At 38.4% G+C, this 17503-nt stretch overlaps 1 protein-coding gene across 2 annotated transcripts in view; it reads right to left on the bottom strand.

The window, feature by feature from the left end:
- Positions 1-17503, bottom strand: part of VAT1L (vesicle amine transport 1 like) — a 46713-nt gene that overhangs the window by 18181 nt on the left and 11029 nt on the right. For both annotated transcript variants that reach the window (XM_042821472.1, XM_042821473.1), the window contains exons 4-7: positions 9631-9773; positions 8727-8830; positions 7592-7647; positions 6886-7080 (exon numbers count right to left, since the gene is read on the bottom strand). In XM_042821472.1, the coding sequence (XP_042677406.1) occupies positions 6886-7080; positions 7592-7647; positions 8727-8830; positions 9631-9773 (498 nt within the window). The remainder of the gene's footprint in view (positions 1-6885; positions 7081-7591; positions 7648-8726; positions 8831-9630; positions 9774-17503) is intronic.

The raw sequence follows: 17503 nt of genomic DNA, 5'->3' as shown, positions 1-17503 counted from the left end.
AAAGATGACTGAGGGGGAATCTGATCAATGTTTTTAAATATCTAGAGGGAGGTGGGAGATAAACGGATGGGGCCAGACTCTTCCCAGTGGTGTGCAGCAATATGACAAGGAGCAATGGCCTAAAACTTGAACATAGGAAGATCCATACAAACATATGGAAGAATTTCTTTAGGGTAAGGGGGATGGAGCCCTGGAACAAATTCCCCACAGGGGTTGTGAAATCTCCCTCTGTAGATATTTAAGATTCATCTGAATGCCTATCTGTGTGAGCTGCTGTAAGGCAACTGCTGTAGCAGGGGGGTTGGACTTGATGATCTTGAGGTACCTTCCATCCTCTGCAATTCTGTGATACTGTGACTTGTTTGTACACAGAGAAACAACAGTACTGTACAGATAAGGCATTTAAATTTACTTTGAGCTACAGATGTTTATTTTATACCGGCAAAGGGAACAGAATCTCACACAGAGAGAGAGCAACGTTCTATGGCAGCGCAATGGACAGAATATAAGTAGAGCTAATACCTGTACATCAGAAAAGCTGTTCACGAACAACTGTAATTGTAGTGCTATCAAGGAAATATTTGTGCTATGAGAACAAACAGACTTTGCATTCTAATGTTAGGGAAGTAATAGCAGCAAAGGAAACATCAAAATGTTTGTGGGAGTTTTCACTTCATGAAACATTATCCTTTTTGTGTATTTAGTGGTGGATTGTTTTTTTTTTTTATTAGGGAACTTCCATATTTATAATGATATTCTAGATTATTTTGTATGCTTAGAAGAGTAAATGCAGGATCTAAATGAAGCATTTGACTTCAAATATGGGCAGAGAAAGGTGTCATTTCTCCAAGTGAGGAATTTGTTTTCATCTAGCAGATAAAAGGAAAGTAACAGCTGCACAAGCCACTATTATAGTGTCACTACAGGAAAGGAAAACAAAGGCACAAGATGACACTTAGTATTAATAACAAGGTGCCAGCCTAATCTGATATTACCAGATTATCCTCTTACTATGTTAGGAGTTATTAATGTGTTGGTTTTCTCCATGTCCTCCCATATTGATACATGAAAGGCTTTTTGCCTTAAAGCTAAGATCACTGCAAGGCATGATGTATCTTTGATGAAATTAAAGTCTCTGCCCCAGAGGAAGGTAAGGGGGTGTCACTCTTTTCCTAGCATGGGCCATATGGTTTTTCTTTTTTTCCTAGAATACTGATGATATTTAAAAGCATGCACTGAAATTGGTGCTAAACAATGCATTCGGCAAAAGAATAAAAGATTTACAATATCTGAATTCTTTGAAGAGATTGGGCAGTGCTAAAAAAAGGTATGTTGTGATGGCTTTGCCCTCACCAAAACACAGTACAGAGGGAAAGTGTTCTTCAGTCCTCTTTCTTGCCATGGGATTACAACTTGGCAAGACTGCAATCTTAGATGTAAGGTTTCTACTGTTTTCTTTCGCATGCTCATAACACTGAAAACTCATGCAGAAAATGGAAAAATATGTGAAAATTAAAACACATGAGAAAATGATTCCTTTAAAGGAAAATATGGTATCAGCAGATATTTTATAATGATATCACAATGCGATCAGTTGCATTGCCCTCCTTTCAGGTTTAGGCTCTTAAACACAGCTTGATTTTGCTTTAGCAACTTACTACAGCAGAAAGCTCTGGCTCCGAGACAGAAGAATCACACTTGTATAAAAAATAATATTTAGAGCTGGCTAGACTTGCAGCATCTCTTATAGTGATTCAGGATGAAAAACGAGACTGATATGCAGTGATCACTGCAAATTAAATTAATATGTGCCTTTCCACTCAAACACATTTGATGCGCTGACCATGAGGCACAGTAATTAGAGTCTGCTAAAATGTGTTTAGTGCTTTGATTCCACCAACTGCAATCACAGCTGAGTACCAAAGTATACTCCTGAATCTAAGCTACAGTTGTTGCACTACCATTTGCAAACTAAGGAGTTGGTCAAGATATTATTAGTACATCATCACTACAAACTCTCGACATAGGGTAACATTCACTGCCTAACACAAATACAAGGTACTAGCCTGATGTAGAAACATTATCAGATTACCCTCTTAGTTTTTTTTATAAGAGTAAGTAATAACTGTGTTCCACAGATTTCAGGCTTTTCATCATTCCTACTGGCCCTACAGCAGTATGGGTCTTTGATACCATTACCACTGCATGAACAGTGTACTTCTTTACCTCACTTCAGGCAGAAGGAGACAATGAATCCTCCTGCACACAAAACTGATCTGTAATCAGCATGCTTTTTTATAATATCAGTAGTCACCCACATGGACAAAAATATTCCAGATTTAAAGACTTTCCAGCATACCAAAAAAGTAATTTTTGAAGCAGGTAGCCTACTGTGAGGAAAAGGAGCCTACAGATAAGATGATGACACGTCCTGTATTTTCCACTGTCACTTTCATGACAGAATGGCAGTTCTGTTTTACATGTTATCATTGCTACTCCTAACTGCTGCAAGTCCTACAGAAAGCACTTGTATCTTCTATTTCTATAACCTGCTCTACCTTAAGTACGCATTTTCTTCTGCAGTAATAAAAAGCTGAACAGAATTTTGATAGAAAAATGCAACATGTACATGCTGTTCAACACACCAGATTTTGTAAGAATCTCAAGTTTTCATTCTACTTAATAATCAATCTGGAATAATCTACTGTGTAGAGCCGATGATACAGACCCTCCAAGGAGGATGCTAACTCTCAAATACAAATTGATCAGAACAAAGACAAGTGGCCAAATGCAAATTAAAGATCAGATTTGTAGCTATTGACAAAGAAGCAACCACAGAACTCAGCAAGTATGCACTGAATACTAATTCTGCTTTAAACTCTACTATTTCTGATGAAATACAACCCTACCAGACACTTAGCTTTTTACTGCACAACAGAGTTTAAGCATGCCCCATCTATAAATTATCTGGCATTTTAAACACTTGACAGCATGAACAAATAGCTACAAATCAGCAAGACTTACACAGCAGCTGATCTACTCTATGATTTTGTTCATCTCATGAAGAATAATTCCTCAGTTAGACTTCCATCTGAAAATATCTGTGGATTGTGTTATTGTTTTTCTTAGTTAAATCTTTCATCAATTAACATAATTAAATGGCCCTACCGTCCTAATTGAGAATATAATTTTCTTTACTAGGCTTTATGGATATAAATCTGAGATTAAAAAAGTAACCTTCCTAAGCCAACACCAACTGATAATGCAGTGACACAAACAGTTCTACACCATAGGAATAGTCCATAGTCTAGAACCTGAAGTCCTTTGAATCAATAATTGGATGCACTGAAGAAAATTAAGTCACTTCCAATTCCATCCAGAGCAAGTTCTGTCCCACTGCTAAATTTACTCAAGCAGACTGTACTAAAGAGGCAGGGTAATCCTCATCCTAAACAAAAGCCGACGAACCTAGGAGTCCTTTTACCGACTTCCAGAGCATTTGGATAAGGAACAAAAAGACAAATCAGAATGCTGGAAGAGGTTACATCCTAATTGGAATGACCTCCTTGACACACAGACAAGCCTTCACTGCTCAACACAAATAATAGGAAGGTAAGTCTCTGTAACAATTCTTGAACACTACCTTGAATATTAATCAGCAATCAACGAGACATCACTTCATCTGTTCTACAGATTTGACAGGGACATGGGATTTGTTTTATGATATGCTTTCGGATGAAACCCAATTCTGAATTAATATTTGCAGAAAGAATACATGAAAATAAACACAGATACGAAGTTAATAAAGCATGACAAGCCTTTCATATGTAGATAAAAACTTTTCTGTATCTGATGACACAACTAGGTATCTAATATTAAGCATTAGGAATGGTGTCCCATGGTTAAGGCTCCTTTGAAATTTTTCCTTTTTATGTCAATTAATGGATTCGACCTCAACTCTCTGCGTCAATTTCTAGTCAGAAGACAAGTGCATTCTTCCATGAGCCTTTGGAGAGGGTGACATTCTGCCACAAAAAGCTAGTCAAAACATTCCTTTCCAAATGCCATGCTGGAAGTCCATGTCTGTCACTCTCACTCAAACGCAATTATTCTCAGTGCTCCTAAGGTCAGGATATTTCCTCAGGAAACAGCAGTGGTAAAAATTGTGGTTGTACTGCTTGCTGTCTAATGAACAAGACTGAGAACAATCAAATGAACATTTCAAGAAAATCAGTCTTACTCAGTAGGGAAGGAAAAGCAACCAAATGTCAGAGTACATGGCCAGAGGATGTTACAGTTACATTTAAAAAAGAAAAAAAAAAAACTTCTCAGAACAAAAACATGCATCAACCTTTCCTAACTCTGACTCCAATTAGTCCTCAGCTATGACACACTTTTCTGCGCATCATTATTAACTTCATCTTGAGAATATGACCTAAGTTACTTTTATAATTACAAAAATGTATACCAAAATGATCATGCCCAGAATAAATAATAATTCAGAAATACTTTGCAATTGATTTTTGACATCTCTGGTCTGTTACATCCCTGAATATATAGCCAATAATTTCGTTGTAAATTGCCCAGATAGCTCATGAAAAATGAGCAGGCATGATAAATGAGTCTAGTTTTCTAGACTGCACTCTTCAACAGATGTATTTACACATTTTACAATCTAATGCTAGGGATGGTACATGGTACTGCCAAATGTTAAATGAAATGTTATCAAACAAAAGTCTCCCAGCAAATTCTCATCATGTTTGCTATTAAGATCAGCCTACCATGTGTAATTTTTCATGTTCTAGCCTGAAATATCTTGATTAAGAACACTGTTACCATACTTTTCTTTTTCCTTTTTTTAGGATCAAATTCGAGAAGTATATGAACAAGAAATTGCAGAATGTCTATCTAGCCTTGTGCCATTTGAATTCTTTAAATGCTTTGTAAGGTTATTTACTAAGTAAATAATGGAAACCACATCGAAAACCAAAATGTGAATGCAGTTCTACTTTAGAGTGCTCTTAAAATGCTCTCCCATTCAGACAAGGACAGAGTGTTTTTATCTTGCTCGAGCTCTGAGCCAGATGCTTTTAACCACAACATCTGATTTTCTCCAATAGTTAGCCATTTTAGTGCAATCGCTGAGCTGAGTGCCACTCTTCATGTCACTGGCTGGTAAAGCTACAGCACTACTTAGTTGCTTGTTAATGACAATGTCAGCAGACATTTTGAACAAACAGTAACAGATTCTTCAGGACAGATACAGATCAAGGCTTCCTGGTGAAGTTGTAATTCCTCTCTGTTTTGCTGGAGAGGAAAAAACAGAGTCCATACACTGCTGGATCATTTGCATCTCCTGGGAAACATGAAGTGCTGTGTTGGGGCACATCGGGAGCAGTTGTAGAGATAGGATGAAGATGCTCACAGCTCCCTTACAAGCATGACCTGGGGCAGTATGCACCTTCTTCTCATAACACCTAGCCATGCACCTTGAAGCCTCAGTGAACTTTGCAGTGCATCCTGTTCCATGAACAGTCTAAGGCTATGGAGCCCCAACACAGTCCAGTATTCTTTCCCTGTATCCATCACAAGTTCTTCAGTACCACCTGAATAATCAACAAGTTGGCCTCTGTATAACCAAGATGTTATAGTCACAATATAATTGTCTATAATCAATAGATATCAAGATGTTATAATTGCCATATAATCAAGAGAGTAAGGCAAAGCAGACAACGATCACAAAAAGAGAATAAGTGGAAGAGCTTACCCTTGGGTGGAGCTCACCAGAAGATACCAAAAGAGGGGATCTCCAGAAGAGATCCTTCCCCTCTGGTAGCCAGCTCTTAAATAGGTCCAGGAGGGGTGGAGCCAGGCTCCACCCCTTCTGGCAGCACAGGTGAATTGCCTTCACCTGTGCTCCTCTGGCTGACTCATGGCTCACCTCAGGGGATTAATCAGAGGTTCAGGCCGTGACTCAGCAGTTCCCATACAGCCTCCAAATGCTAACTGCAGGCTATCTGGAACTGTAATACATTAATAATAATAATGCATTTTTTTTTATGTCTGATGATTACTGTTTCCTCACGGATGCATGATAATACAAGCTGATGTACTAAGACAGCCAGAATTTTGTTACAGCACCTTCTGAAGAGAAACCGTGCAACTACCATTCACATTCTGCATTCTTAAGTGATCACAAACCTTAACAACGTGTCAGGCTGAGCACACTTCGCAGACAAATAAAACTGAATCTAGTGGTGCTGCTATAATCATGGCATTTCTTTGTACATTAATATCTGCTCGTACTTCCAAAAACATTTATGTTCATTTACTGTCATTTTAAGTACAAGCGTTTCAGGTGATAAAAGTTTTCTTTGGTCAAGGAGCTTGTCACTACACAGGCTATGATCAGATTAGTTTGTTTGCATTTCTCTAAGGAGAACTGAGTAATTAGAAGGGAAAAAAAATAAAATCACTGGAGCATTAACTTACATTTAAGAGAACTCTGATTCAACTTTCTGTAATACGTGTTCAGTACTTTCCTGAAAAGCTTCAAGCTTGTGAGGTTTGCAAGCACAAACCAGAAGTAAAGCTTATGTATTTGATCTTCTCCTCAAAGTAGGTTTTGTTTTCAATTACAATATCTGCATTTCATGCTTCACTAGTTAGTCGCAAATTTCATGTGCTTAGGAATCTTGAAAACTCACATTTTCTTAGTATTTTGAAGCATGTTGCACAGAGAGTTTGGAACTCCAGAAATATTTACTAAAGAAATCTGTGAATGCAGATTTAAAACCAATTTTGCATCCAACAATGCATATACATTTAAAAAAAAAAAAAAACAAAAAAAACCCTCAACAGGTGGAAATAAATTTTTGCTCCTACCTCTTCCAAAGCCCACAATGAATCAACTACAGGCTTGATCTTCTTACTGTTATATAGATTTAGGAGTTTGTCCATCACAATCTTGACCAGGCTACCTCGATTCTGTTTGAAAAGTAGGTTCAACAGAGAAAATCCAGCAATAACTTTGTTCTCCTCATACAGCTTGATAGGATTCACTTTCTCAACCTGCCACCACTGGAAAGGAAAAAACAGCAGCAAGGTAGAGAAGCAATCTTCAGAAATTATACTAAAAAGTTGACAAAGAAAACTATCTATACAGATATGCTACATGACTCATCTGTCAGTTCTCAAATAGCAGCCAAGACAAGTGCTAAGGATTTTATTTAACAGGCTAAAAAGCAAGTAGCTAATGACTGACATGCAGAAATAAAACTCATTTTTGTGTCAAGCTTTAGGACTTGACACTAGAAATAATGGATCTCCCATCCTTTGAAAGCAGCTCTTGACTGTTCTCAAAACAATGAAACCATACACTGCTTATCCAGCTTTGTTTTTACAGATGTATGTCTGATAGATAACAACTTAAATATGCATCGTACACAGATTCAATTCCTGTATAGCTGTCATATCAGAATAAAACGTGTCAGACCACAGTGCAGCCATAAAACTTCTATTTAGCAACATTGTTCAGAGAAGACTGAGGTTAGAGGAAAGCAGAGTGGAATCACAGTGCTGGGACACTTACTGATTTTGCAAAACTGAAGAAGCTTTTTGTCTCCCCAGTAACCACGTTAGATGAACCTGTAAAAGATGAGTACACAGACATGACTAACTACATGCTGACGATCAAACCACTTATTGTAAGTAGATTTTTTTCTATTCCAAGACAATTTCTTTCAAAGCCAGGAACAGGTTAAGTGCTATTAGTCATTCTGATACCATTCTCTTCTGCAGCTCTTCATTTATTCCCAATAAAATAACATTCATCTCTATAAATACACAGGATTGATCACCACAGTGATATCCTCTCTTCCATCAACAGATAAATATATCTGACCATCAAAGGTCAGACTACTACAAGTCTGAACATACACATATTGTTCATTTCAACCTGATAACAAACACAACAGAAATTCACTGGCAGGAACTACATAACAAACAGGTTGGGTTTGTACACTCCAAGTAGATGCTTGAGTGACAGTGTTCCCTCATTGTTACTGCCACTGGATGTGAGACCAAGGAAGCAGAAATGCTTTTCGGTGATGCCACTGCACTTTCCGCTACAACAGAGATACATTCTTCATTTGCAGAATTGAGCAATTCCTTCAGCTGACTCCTGTAAGCTGACTGTGGTGGCATTACCAATAAACAACAAGGCAACCTGGCAGAACTGCAGGCAAGATGTGCTTACTCAGTATGTGAAGCACTCAGTGTGCAATTCGGAATTTGGTAACAGAAACCCAGGCTTGAATTCCTCAAAGTCATGCTAACAGAAATGACAGATTTCTCTCTGAAAGCCTCCCCTAAGGTTCCCTCCTGCTCTGTGTTTGAGCTGTTATGCCTCAGTGTGATTCTTGTGGTGCAAAGAATGAGAGATCCACGCTTGCTCCTAAGCTCTTCTTGCAGAATTCAGCATTTAATTATCTGAAACACATTTATTTTCTGATTTTTTCTTTTAAGAATTTCTTCGTATTAGCTATTGTTTCTCAATAATTTAGCCTATGTTTATCTACTCCAAAATCCTTGACTGGAAATGGTTGAATCTAGAGAATATCACGTGGTAGCCACTCATATAAATATCCAGTTTTGGAATGAGTGGCTGAGATGATTTTATGCTTAGCGAAGTTTCAGTTTTGAAAGATGTACCTGCTTTCACTCACCATATAAAATGTAGGTCCCAAGTGGCTTGAGAAGGCTGAGGCCTTTCCCGGTATTTTCTCCACACAGACAATCCAAAACAATATCTACCCCTTCTGCTGAGATTCTGAAAAAACAAGAAAGAAACCTCACTTTGCAATAGGATTCACAGGAATTTAAGTCTTGCAGTGATCCTTTGAGAAATGTATTGCTGTGCCCAACTAAATAAGTCAGTATTTTAACAGATAGAAGATACAGGAAAATGCATTTTCTCTTATTTATCTGACAAGTAAAACAAAAAAGACTTTTTTTTCACTAAGATTTTCTTATTAATTCCACAGTTTTGTCACCTTTATTGATATCGCTATCTAAAAGCAGTTAGGCAAACTGAAACAAAAAAAGGTATTTGAAAGCATATAAATGGAAACAGAAGCACACAAAACATACAGGATTTCCGAAGGCAACAGGATAATTCTAATCTAAATGCAAACAAACAAAACCTGAGGATCTGAAACTAAAACTGACATCACACACTCTGCTATCAGTCCCTGGCAGAAGACAGAAGCACAGGCAGATGGAGTCACACCAGAGAGCTCCTCTAAAGCTTGGATAACTTACAGATTCACTGAAAACTTCTTACTCTGTAAAGCTACAGTGAGCTACTACATACAGAGATAACTGTGGAGTCTTCTGGTCACATCTGTATTCTTCTTTCCACTGTATTTACTTTGCAAATCTTATGCTGCTTATAAAGAAATAAAGAGATGCTTGCTATTTTGTTCCTTGTCTAAGGATCTAAGCTGTTTTCTTGAATAATTCCAGCTCCTGAACTCAATAGGGTAATCTCTTCCCGTAGATACGATCAGCCCAGTGTTTTTCATGGTATTTTGCCAGACGGTATATAACAGTTGAGAAAAACAAAAATACCTTTTTACTTCTTGCACATAGTCTGCATTTCTGTCAAACAGGTGAGTTACTGAGTCTTTGATTGCTTCATGTTTGAAAGATGAAGCTGTTCCAAAAACAGTAACATTGGGAATGGTTGAACAGAGCTGAGCAACAGCTTGACCCTGCAAGCACATTATGATGTTAGTTCATTGATATGGAAACTGGTAGACAGACTTTGCAGTTACCAATTCATTCATGACAGGGCAAAATCCAACACCAAACATGCAAGCACTTCCCAAACTAATTTCTTACCAGTGTAGTGCAATTCAGTCATAGGAAAAAAACACACTTAAATCAGATGGATATCCTGAAGACAAAGTAATTACAAAGATTAAATGAATTCATTCTATCAAGAATTGTATTGGAAAGGAGTTCTTGTTCTCTTAACAAAGGCAGGGTAAGTTAGCGGAAATTGCATGAATTTACAAGGAACATAAAAAACGACTGCTGGAAGAGAACATCAGAAATATTTCACACTTTCTACTTTGCCTTTTTCCCAGAGACCCTTGAGTAACATCGGCACTCCATGCCTCAGAATAATTGTGGCTGCTTCCATGTGTGACTCTAACCTCCTCTGTTCACAAGAAGGCCTCACAGCACTTTATGCCATAACAAAACTTACAGCAGATAACTGTTTCTGATACTTAGATACAGCTTCTATTCCTCAGATTCCTGTGGTCCAGTACAACACATAATCTACTTTTTTTTTAAGGGATCACATTTTCTTCTTGTTTCAGTAGGAGACACCAGTTTAGCGTGGCAAATCTTGCACAGTACAGCAAATCTGTTTTCCCTCTTCTTAATAACAACCATTATTATTACTGATGTTTCAGAATGCAGAAATAGCCATGAGTCACACTAACAGGCTCACTGAGCCCAGTGCCCCATCTTCAAAACCAATCAGTAGGGAAGAGGAGAAAATGGCCTTGAGCACACACAGGGGAATGGTTCTCCTAGTATATCCTCTCAGTTCCATGGCTTCTACAGTGTAAGCTTATGCTTCCCTGTGCCTACGTTTAAATGAGCTTGCAGGAATTTCTTGCTGTAAATAAAACGCACTTCACATTATGGTTTTAATTGCTGAGATCTGAAACAGAATCCCGCTTTCTTTCTACTGCCATGATGGAAATTACACTGCTGAGAAAGAGAAGTTCATTGTGCTCCATGACAGCCACGCCTGAACTTCTATCTACACACACATACACATGCATCCACTGACACACACAGGTGTAAAACTGCATAACTATCCCTCAGTTAAAGAAACAAATTCCACTCCTCACTGCAACCGCATTATTCCATTGGAAATAGCAGGGTTACATGGATATGCCCAGAAGCAAGAAACAGCACTGTGATTCAGGAAATAACATCTAGCTGAATTTAGCAGATTCTTACTTACACTTACAGCCTTATGACTTATTGTCATTTGTAAACAGCATGCATGACCAGTAAAATCATCCATGGATAAACACATTTCAGCTCATTCAAACCAGAACTCTGATTATTACTATGTAAATACCAGTAATCAGTGCTTGGCTTTTATTTACCATAGAATAATTGGGTAATCCTGCATACCCTGGGGTCTTGGCATCTTCCCATTTAATGCTGAGTGTAATTGCTAGTGACAGTCATCAAAGCTGAACATCTCAAGAGGACAACAGTAGTATTTTTATATGGTGGCATGCAAACAGAGTTAGTTAGTAAACAGCTACACAGCAAGAGCAGTTTCTGTGACCTTTGGGCAGATACCAACAGGTGAAGAGAAGGGAATGAGAGAGGATGCATTCTAATTCATTCTTTACAGGTGACAAATGGAAATAGCAGAGCAAATTGAACATGTCCAGCAGCTCAGAGAAACTTACAGCAGGACCCAGATCTGCATGTAGATTTGTAGCACGATAATCCGATACCAAACATAAATGACCTTTTCTTTTTAAAATCATCCACTATTTTCCTGGATTTGAATCCTTAAGTTAATAGAAATCATAGGCAAATGTCTTCCTGGGGAAGACATCGCAAGACGAGATGTTTTCTAGTAGCACAGTTTCACTCTTCTCCTGATGTCTTTCCTATTTCTTATCAGCTCGGTCGGAAGCCTCCAAAAACACAGAATTACAAGAAAAAACAATCTGACTTCTGTATCTCTTTTTTCTCAGCTATTTTCTCTAGTAATCAACTTCTCATTTTCTACGCCTTCCAGAAAATCATTACCCCCAGTAAATTACATGTCTACATTAGTATTTTATAACATATGCTAGTTGAGTGAAATTCTGACATTATTGATCTATTCTTTAATTAGTTTTCTGCACTTTCAATGTAAGTCAGGAATACAAGGGATAATGAATGTATCCTGAATCAAAGACGGTGTATGTTTGAAAGGTCAAATATTAGAGCAGGAAATGTTTTGTATCCTAATTAACATTTAACTAAATGACCGTCAGATGAATAGAGAAATGCATGAAAAACAACACAATTTACATAACCTATTTTCTTCCTTTCACCCCCCATAGAGATAAGTTTATCTAAGATCTTACATGAGAATACTTTCCAGCTTTCTGTGGATACTTAAACCCTAAAACTGACTCACATGACCAGTATTTTTCATAACTGGATGAACAAGATCACTGAACTGTTCTGTGACAATTCCATGAAACGTTCTTCTACAGCTTTCTGAAGCTAACCTTGGTTTGCACTTATTTTCGTGCAAAGTGTTCCTAACATTTGAATTTCAAAAATACAGGAATAAAGGCTGATACTGGACTTAGCAAGATTTCCTCACCTAAATGGGAGAACTGAACTCACCCTACAAACTTGAATGTTTCACTAATTTCTGAGGAATTCGACTAAGCTCCAGAACAGCACTGCAGCTATGCAAGTTGCTCTTAAGTCTCTCTTCTTAATCCCTCAAGTCATTTAGCTACTTTTGGATTAGCAGCTTTCGTTTTAGAGGGCTATCCATGTTAATTGCAAGCGTGAGGGGCCCCAGCGTTCAGAATGCCCACAGTTTACAAAAGAAGCATGCAGAAGGAGTTTTGCAGCTGGAAGGAAAACCATCCTCTTCTCTGGGCCATGGAGATGTAGGTGGGCTCTCCTTGCTGACTGTGACTCCCCACTGCACTCACCCTGACCACAGGGAGGGAAGATGATAAAGGGCAAAAAAAGCAATTATCATACAGATACTTACTTTTATGTTTAAGGAGATTTAGCTGCTTTTGAATTAACTGATCAATTGCTTCACTGAAGTGATAGACATGGTTACAAATTATTTCCTTACAAGGCAATTAATCTGCTTTAAAATCTATATATGAGGACTGCTCCAAAAGTAATGTCTCCTCTTTTATTATCTCAGCCCATGCCATTAGAAATGGATGTTGCTGCCATGACAGTGGAGCTAGCTCATTGCTGGCAAAAATGCACAGCTAATGGTGGTGACTACACTAAAAAACAGCATTTTGTAGCTGAGAATTTGCTCTATTAATAATGTTATTGTGCTCTTTATACCTGTTGTAGTTTCCATGGAAATCAGTAGAAGGCATTACCTTCAGAGCAATCCAGCTATGTGCACACACACAGTTTATCATACAGAACTGTACACTGACAAACAGCTTGGGTTTCAGTGTTCTATGGAAGCAAAGCAAGTCTTGTGTACTGGACTCAGCACAAGAGCATCTCACATCTCACTAGCTTCAAAGTCTGTCTGACAGATTCATTTTCAAGGGCTCCTGACAATTTATGACATCAGTGTATTGAACCTAATCTAAACGCAATTATTATAGAATCTATTTATCTATTTTAAGTGAATACACTTCTGTAAGCTTTAGTTCCAGTAAAAAAAACCTGAAATTCTTATACATTTGTGTGCTTTAAAACCCAACTTTAAACCTGCAGGATCAGAAACTTCTCATGCTGAGATAGTCATATAAAAGAGAGGAAAAGCAGATTTTTAATTAAAAAAAAAAGAAACAGATTTGTTCATTTAAGCAATTTCAAAGTTAAAACCATGGAAATATCACAGGCATTGAAAAGTCAGTATGAAAAGCATGACTGCATGAAAATTTACTAATCTAATCAGCTTATTAATACTAACTTAACAATGGCTGAATTATAAATAAATTACTGAATTTCTGAAAGGTTCTGACCAAAAGGCACAAGAGAGACCAGTTTGCACTGATGCACAGCAGTCACACATCAGTAGTCTTTCACGCACTCTTTCTGCTCTATATACTTTGCTATGATATAACCTGAGCCGAGCCTTACAGCAGGAATGAACAAACCATCTACAAAACAACACCCAGCAAAACAGCATCTATGAGAATCAATAGCATCGGTGAGAAATGATCACTTCTGGAGGATATTTTTGCAGCCTGAGGTGCTATGGCATTTCAAAACTCACTCAGACTTATACTTGCACACAAAAGCTGTCTGGAACTGAACATGAAGATAACACACTTCCAAAATGCACTGCTGCCACATGCCCATATTTGAAGATGGCACGAAGTACACAAAGAGTAACAAAACTGCAAGAGAGGATGTCTACAGATCTCCTGGCATCAAGGAGAACTTTTTTGTGGTGTCAGGAGAAGCCAGCTGCACAGTACTTCATCTCCTGAGGGTGTTAATTTTCTGGTACAGCAGAGGAAATTGGAAACCAAGAACTCAAGTGAACAGTGCAGAGTGGACAAACAAAGCAAGTGTTAAGGCAGCATCCGTTACACTCTGTGCACCACAGAAAGTTTTGGAGGAGAGGCAGCAGGAGGTGAGGTGAGGTAACAATCTCTTTTTATCCTAAGACTGACTTTCTGCACAAATCAGCAGGGAATGCTTTCTCCTCCTTCCTTGAAAAATTGTGACGTTTGGGTGCAACCAAAACTCATGGCTGTGTCTACATTTGGTGTAAACCCTCTGCACTAAAGGGAGCCAGCATCCACCTGCCACAGTTCTTGCTCAGAGCACACAGACTCCATCAGAAAAGGCAGAACAGCTGAGGAAGAGTTCAGCAGTGGCAGCCTGCGAGGTGAGTCAGTAGGGGACTTGGGGAAAAGGATAAATCCTCTGGGGAGAGCAGAAAGAAAGGCCTTCAGACACCACAGCTTGCTTTGGTCAGGGAAACTGCTTTTGGTGTACGGCTTGCCAAGCTTTTGTGTTTGATTAACAGATTATGCTCTGAGGCAGCGTCTGGAAATAGACTCAGACATGGCACTGGGACTTTCCTGTGCTGCTGAGGGAGCATATCCATTGCTTTAGAGGCATTCACATGGCACAGGGCATCACGGTGTAAAGACACCCTGTCTGGCTTCAAATGAGTCAGCTAGGATACTGAAAGCAGCTACGCATGGCTTTGTGTGGGCTGATTTATTCTCTTCCTTTTCAGACAGAGAAGAAATAGGAGAAAAGCACTTGGGGGTGTATTTATTAAGTGCAGAATACCTATGAACTACTGAGAAGAAAACAGCAAGTGTTCTGGAAGGTACTGGATAAAGTTTTTATCAGATCAGGAAGCTGTAATGCCACTGTGCAATATACCAGTTGAGATCATCAGAAAAAGGGAGTAAATTCCAATAACACATATTCAACAAGAACTAACTCAAATACAAGTCAAGAGTGCTATTTAATGTACTCCTACCTGCTACATGCAGACAGACCTAAATTCAGTCAGCCCATACAATGTTGAAAAGGATGGGGGATGCTGAGAGATCTGTTTTAGAAGGCTGGCTTTCAGACTGCCCACTGCTGCTTTGCAGTCACTCAGCTCAAAGCCCAGGAAATACTTCCGTGTGGAGTACTGTGAGCAGGATGCTCAATGAAACAGACATCTGACCTTACTATAGAAACTGAGTGTGCACGAGCAAACTTGCTTTCAATGTGAAAAAACACAGGCCAAGGAAAGGTTTGATCATGAGCATTTTTCTAACCATATATGCGTACTACCAAAGAGATATGAAGGAACTGTCTCAAGATGAAAAAACAGCTAATTTAAATGAAAGAGCCAGAGAAGATACAGAGATACATTAACTGGTTATAAATTAAATATGGAAATTTAGGAAAACAAACTTCTCATACTGCAAAACAGAGCAGGGAAAATTTGAAGGGATAAATGCAGAGTTGTTTTGGTTTTTGTTTGTATTTTTTTTTTCTCTTTTAGGAAGAAATTTGATCATTCTTTCGAAGGAATTCCCGTGATACCGTGAGATCAGCTGCTAAAGAGTGCCTCTTCTTTGTCAGGTAGACGTGATTCATTTTGGAACACATCCTCAAATATTTGCAATTTATGCAGGGGAGACAAAATAAAAATAAGGGCTCCTGCCAAGCAGTAACCCCTCCTGCCAGGATGGCCTACATCTGTTGCCAAGTCAGATTTATCCTTTGAATTCAAACAGGAGAGCTTGCATCTGTATCTTCCTCTACTTCCTCTTCTGCTGAGGGTGGAAGGAAGGTCAGATCACAGTTTCAGGATAGCAATCAATACTGCATTAAAAGCAGCCTGGTACTACACCGGGGAGTGTGAAATGTGAAAGAACTGGCTAGTAATTCTGCCTTGTATCTGAGGAGTTAAGCAATGAAATTGAAGCGTTTACATGATTGTGGTAAATGACCAGTAATTTGTGCTCTAAACACTTGGAATAGGCAATATATAAAAACTAAACAGATGAGCAAATGGGCATATGGGCATAATGGCAGCCTCTAACAAATCTAAATCCACAAAAGAATTCATTCCAAGCAGATCTAACAGGCAGAGAAATTGGATTTATTACATATAGAAATGATGATAATGTTTTGTTTTTGTTTTGTTTTTTTTTTTTAAATACAGGAATCGTGTAAAATACAGCAATTCAATTAATCCAGGATACAGCTCATAATTTATGAAGTTGTTCTTCAAATTATTAATGTAATCTCATACAAGCCTGTACTGAAACTTACACTGAACGCACTGACTTGAGCAGTCTTCATTTTAAAGAAGTAATTGCTTCGCACAGCAGATCAGTCCCAGGGGAGTGCATGCTAATGCTCTGTTTCCTCACTCTATTTTTCCAGTTGCCACTTAGCTACCCTTGAAAAAAATGTCATTTAAGTATATTTGTGACGGGACCTATTCTACCATTCTCTTACAGACATTCCAAACATCAGTTATAGAGTCTGACAGTTAAATTTAAGCCACTTTCTCATCTGGGTATTTGTCCTACAGTAACTCACGTGTGCTTGCAAACCTCTCACACTTCTGAGCTTTGATTTCTGTGTGTGTATAATCCTAAATTTTTGAAGTTCATTGTCAGCTGACCTCACTATTTCAGCAATCAGTTCAGAAGGGCACATCTCCTAGCTTTAGGCATTTATACCTCATAGGTACTATACAGTTTTATCTTGTTAACCGTTGAACTGCCCTGCTGTACAGTGTAACAGACCACTTAAACAGAAGTGTTAAGTGATAGCATATGACCAGCCTGGTTCTTGTTAGATCTTAATCTGCAACAGAGGAATGATAAGAAAATGCTTTGCAAGATACTAATTTCTTATCTATGTCTGATGAGAACTGTGAGCCAGAAGGCCCCTGCTATTTCTCCAGCCTACTTCACCTTCCAGGATGACTGCTGACAGTCAGTTTCTCTTACTTTCTCCCATCTCACCAGATAAAAAGAGACAGGAAAACCAAAATACCCATTGCAGCTCCCATTCCAAACAGTCAAAATCAACAACCTGACCCTAGGAAACAAAAGTAAACACTATCTCCTCTTTCAGATCCCCTTATCTGAGTGCTGCAGCAGGTTTTTCTTATTAAATGGAAGGCTACAATATGCAGTGTTACAAGCAGGTGGTGACTGTCCGTATTTCTCCTCCTGTTTCAGAGAGACAAGATGCT

The sequence above is a fragment of the Centrocercus urophasianus genome, unplaced genomic scaffold (assembly GCF_019232065.1).
Source record: "Centrocercus urophasianus isolate 14NV4802_14NV808 unplaced genomic scaffold, USGS_Curo_1.0 seq_2, whole genome shotgun sequence".
NCBI classification, from domain to species: Eukaryota; Metazoa; Chordata; class Aves; order Galliformes; family Phasianidae; genus Centrocercus; species Centrocercus urophasianus.
Note: the sequence above shows the minus strand (reverse complement) of the source record. Positions and strands in the feature narration are given on the sequence as shown.